This window comes from Penaeus vannamei, chromosome 29, assembly GCF_042767895.1.
Source record: "Penaeus vannamei isolate JL-2024 chromosome 29, ASM4276789v1, whole genome shotgun sequence".
Lineage (NCBI taxonomy): Eukaryota > Metazoa > Arthropoda > Malacostraca > Decapoda > Penaeidae > Penaeus > Penaeus vannamei.
The window spans coordinates 21,931-26,387 of NC_091577.1; the positions used below are offsets into that span (position 1 = coordinate 21,931).

The 4,457-nt window shown below is 40.6% G+C and overlaps 1 protein-coding gene across 1 annotated transcript; it reads right to left on the reverse strand.

Annotated features, from left to right (window-relative positions):
- Positions 1–601: 601 nt before the first annotated feature.
- Positions 602–1,501, reverse strand: LOC138867227 (circumsporozoite protein-like; the record flags this gene model as incomplete). The annotated part of the gene is made up of 3 exons (XM_070142113.1): positions 1,490–1,501; positions 994–1,064; positions 602–946 (listed from the first exon to the last, which is right to left on the reverse strand). Coding segments are annotated over exons 1-3 (428 nt in total), but the record flags the coding sequence as incomplete, so codon positions are not given.
- Between the last annotated feature and the right edge of the window lie 2,956 nt (positions 1,502–4,457).

The following is a 4,457-nucleotide window of genomic DNA, read 5'->3' on the forward strand; positions in this document are numbered from 1 at the left end:
TGTGTGTATGTGTGTATATGTGTTGCATGTGTTTGTACGAGTGCGTATTTATATGTAGTGTGTGTGTATGTCCGTGTGCACACTTTCATCTGCCCGTCATCTATCATCTATCTACGCTATCACACGCACAGATGTGTAAATATATGATATACATATTATATATACATTTATCATAAAATATATACTTATACATAATATATATATATATATATATATATATATATATATATACATACATATATATATATATATATATATATATATATATATATATATATATATATATATATATATATAATATGTATATATATAATATGTATATATAAAACATTTATATATATATATACATATATACATATACATATACATATATATACATACACACACACATTCATTCTCCTCCTCCGTGCCCAGTGATGACCACGTGCACTGCCTCCCTCCCATCCCCCCCCTCCCCCGTCGCCTCCCAAGCAGCGGTCGGGGACCATTTCCTCCGCTTCGTTTAAATCCCCAACGGTCGGTCCCGTTTCCGGCCGCGACGAAGTCAGCGTTCGTGTGCGGGACGAAACGCGTTCGAGTAAGGCGCGAATGCGGGTCAAACTGTAGGTTAAACTGTGGCTTGAACTGTGGGTTAGACTGTGGGTCAAACTGTGGGTTAAGCTGTGGGTCAAGCTGTGGCTTGAACTGTGGGTTAAGCTGTGGGTCAAACTGTGGGTTAAGCTGTGGGTCAAACTGTGGGTTAAACTGTGGGTCAAACTGTGGGTTAAACTGTGGGTCAAACTGTGGCTTGAATTGTGGGTTAAACTGTGGGTTAAACTGTGGGTTAAACTGTGGCTTGAACTGTGGGTTAGACTGTGGGTCAAACTGTGGGTTAAGCTGTGGGTCAAGCTGTGGCTTGAACTGTGGGTCAAACTGTGGGTTATACTGGGTTAAACTGTGGGTTAAGCTGTGGGTCAAACTGTGGGTTAAACTGTGTGTAAAACTGTGTCAAACTGTGGGTTAAACTGTGGGTCAAACTGTGGGTTAAGCTGTGGGTTAAACTGTGTGTCAAACTGTGGGTCAAACTGTGGGTTGAACGTGACACAAATGCTTTCACGTCTTTTCGAGCATTTTTTTCGTGCTTTTATAAAGATAGAATGTGAGAGAAAATACCCTAATTACCCTATATAAGTATCAGTTCATCAATATCTACTACTATTAATAATATCGATAACATTGAATATCATTACGGATAGTATTTAGCACAACGTTCATGCTATCGATCATAAAAAATGATAAAGATGATACGTAAACAATCATAAAATGATTAACAAAACACCAAACAAGTTAATGAACAGCAGCCGTTCCTTTTTCCCAATCTAGAACATTCCGAAATCCTCCTCATTCCACTGGAACAATGTGCGCGCCCGCGGGTAGGCTGCCCGCCGACGTGGAACAATTGTGCACGGATGGAAGCGGCAAGTATCACCTATTAAGCACTCTTACCTACTCCTATTACCATTATAGGACAGTTTCGCTAACGGAAACGCACGCCCAGGGAGATACCATTACAATCCACCATTACAATTAAGACCCAACCTGGTATAGCCTGAGAAACGGCTACCCATCCAGAGGTAGGCCTGTCTGTCTCTCAATTTCCCTCTCCCCCTCCCTCCCCCTTCCCCCTTCCCCCCGACGACTATTCAACTCAAAACGTTATCAAATAGCACAAAAAAACAACAACAATTGGGTTATGAATATCACTCTTACCCGACCAATGTATTTTTTTTTTTGCCCTACTTTACTTTCATTTGTTCTCTCTCTTTCTCTCTCTCTCACACACACACTCACTACTACGTATCGATTTCAACGGATTTCCGGAGAGTCGGTTATCAAATTCATATTGGGAACGAATTGTGTGTGATTTCTTTTACTTAATTCTACCGTTCGCGTTCAACTTACGTTTTTTTTCTTCTCCTTCTTCTTCTTCCTGGTAAAACAGGCTCCTGCACCTCACAACGGGACCAGGATTGCGCAAGTCGGCCGTTCTCAAAATTCACTCGATAATAAACAGTCACCAGTTCAACGTATAGTCAAATATACGTAGTGACAATGTAGAGTTGATAACGAGATCAATGATACACCATAAGAATAACAATGGTGGTGATAATGATAAAATATAATAATAATAACAATAATAATAATAATAATAATAATAATAATAATAATAATAGCAACAATAACAGTAATAATTATAATAACAATAATAATAACAACAATAATGATAATAATAATAATTAATAATTAATAAATAAATAAATTAGGCACTTCTTTTTGCAGAACTGTTTGTATTCCTGTCTGACACCGAGCACTTCTCAAGGGACACACTTCGAGAGAACTTATCCAGGACACACTCGGCGCCAAACTGAACTCATAAACGAATACACACACACACATACAGACGCACACACACACACGCACAGACACGTACACATCGTCGCAGCAGGTGCCACCCCCTTCCCCCCTTCCTTCCTACCCTCCTCCCCCCCACCCCCCGCCCCTAGCCCTTATGCCCACCCTCTTAAAGAGAAGTGGGAGGGGCGAACATCACCTCCGCGGGACAGTTTACCAGGAAGAACCGCCCCTTTAAACTCAACCTCCCCCTTTTCCTCCTCCTCCTCCTCCTCCTCTCCTCCTTTCTCCATTCCTTCTCCTTTTTCTCCTTTCTCTATTCCTTCTCCCTTTTCTCCTCTTCCTCCTTCTTCCCCATTCCTTCTCCCTTTTCTTCTTCTATTCCTCCTCCTCCTTCCCTACCTCCCTCCTCCTCTCCCACCCTACCAGTACGCGACCCCCCCCCCCACCCTCGACGGCCGTTGGAAGGGCGGTAACAGATAACTTCCTGTGGCAAGGCTTTTAAAAGTGCCGGGTCAACAAAGAGAGACAGAGAGAGACAGGCCGCTCTGCTCGCCGCTCGCGCTCTTTCTCTCGTGGTCTCTCTCTCTTTTTCTCTTTCTCTCTCCCTCTCTCGTGGTCTATCTCTCTTTTTCTTTCTCCCTACCTCGTGGTCTCTCTCTCTTTTTCTCTTTCTCTCTCTCTCTCTTTTTCACTCTTTTTCCTTCTTTCTTTCTCCCTTTCTCGTGGTCTTTCTCTCTCTTTTTCTCTTTCTTTTTCCTTCTTTCTCTCTCCCTTTCTCGTGGTCTCTCTCTCTCTTTCTCTCTCCCTCTCCCTCTCTCGTGGTCTTTCTCTCTTTTTCTTTCTCCCTCTCCCGTGGTCTCCCTCTCTTTTTCCTTCTTTCTCTCTCCCTCTCTCGTGGTCTCTCTCTTTTTCTCTTTCTCTCTCCCTCTCTGGTGGTCTCTCTCTTTCTTTTTCCTTCTTTCTCTCTCCCTTTCTCGTGGTCTCTCTCTTTTTCTCTTTCTCTCTCCCTTTCTCGTGGTCTCTCTCTATCTTTTTCTTTATTTCTCTCTCCCTCTCTCGAGGTCTCTCTCTCTCTTTTTCTCTTTCTCTCTCCCTCTCTCGTGGTCTCTCTCTATCTTTTTCTTTATTTCTCTCTCCCTCTCATATCTATCTTTCTTGAACTTCACTTGTCGTTTAATCTCTTTCCCTTTCTTTCTTTTTTTCTTTCTCATTCCCTCTGCCCCTCTTTTCTTTCTCTCTTTTCCATTCCTCTCCGCCTGCTTACCGCTCACGCTCTCTCCTCTTCTTCCCTTTTTTTCTCTCTTTCTACCTTTCTCTCGACCAAGTAACCGCTTTCTCTCTTTCTGGACCCCAACCTCCTGTTCCCTTCCTTTCTTCCTTTCTCCTTGTCTTTCTCTCTTTCTTCTCCCTTCCTGTGCATTCATCTTCCCACCGCAACCGATCTTGGTTTTTCCCGCCTTTGGAGTTTAAATGCCAGCGGGAGAGACAGAGGAAAAACGCATTGCGCAAAGTCCTTTTTTAGCTCAATTAAACCTCATCTGTTCATCTCGCTCTAAATTCATTTATTCATTTTTATTTTTTTCTTTCTTTCCTCGCGTTAATCTTGTATAATTATTATTTTTTTTGGTTTTGTTTTTGTTCCTTTTAAATGCAAACTAATTGCTGTCAACGCTCTGCTAAAATTATTTTTTGCGTGTTCTCATCCCATCTTTAAATTTAATTGAGAAATTGGGAGAGATAATAAGAATAGAAATAAAATTATTCTGCTCTCCTTTCCTAAGCACAGAGATTAACTTCAGCTTATATAATAAATGTATGATGAAAATAACAGCAATGGTTATAATAATAATAATAATAATAATAATAACAATAATAGTAGTAGTAGAAATAGAAATACAAGTAACAGTAGAAGTAAAAGTAACAATAATAAAGATCATGATATAATCATTATTATCATAATTATCATAATACCAATAACGATAACAACGCCAACATCATTATCATCAACGACAACAAAAATAACAACAATAATAATAACAATCATCATCATCATCATCATCATC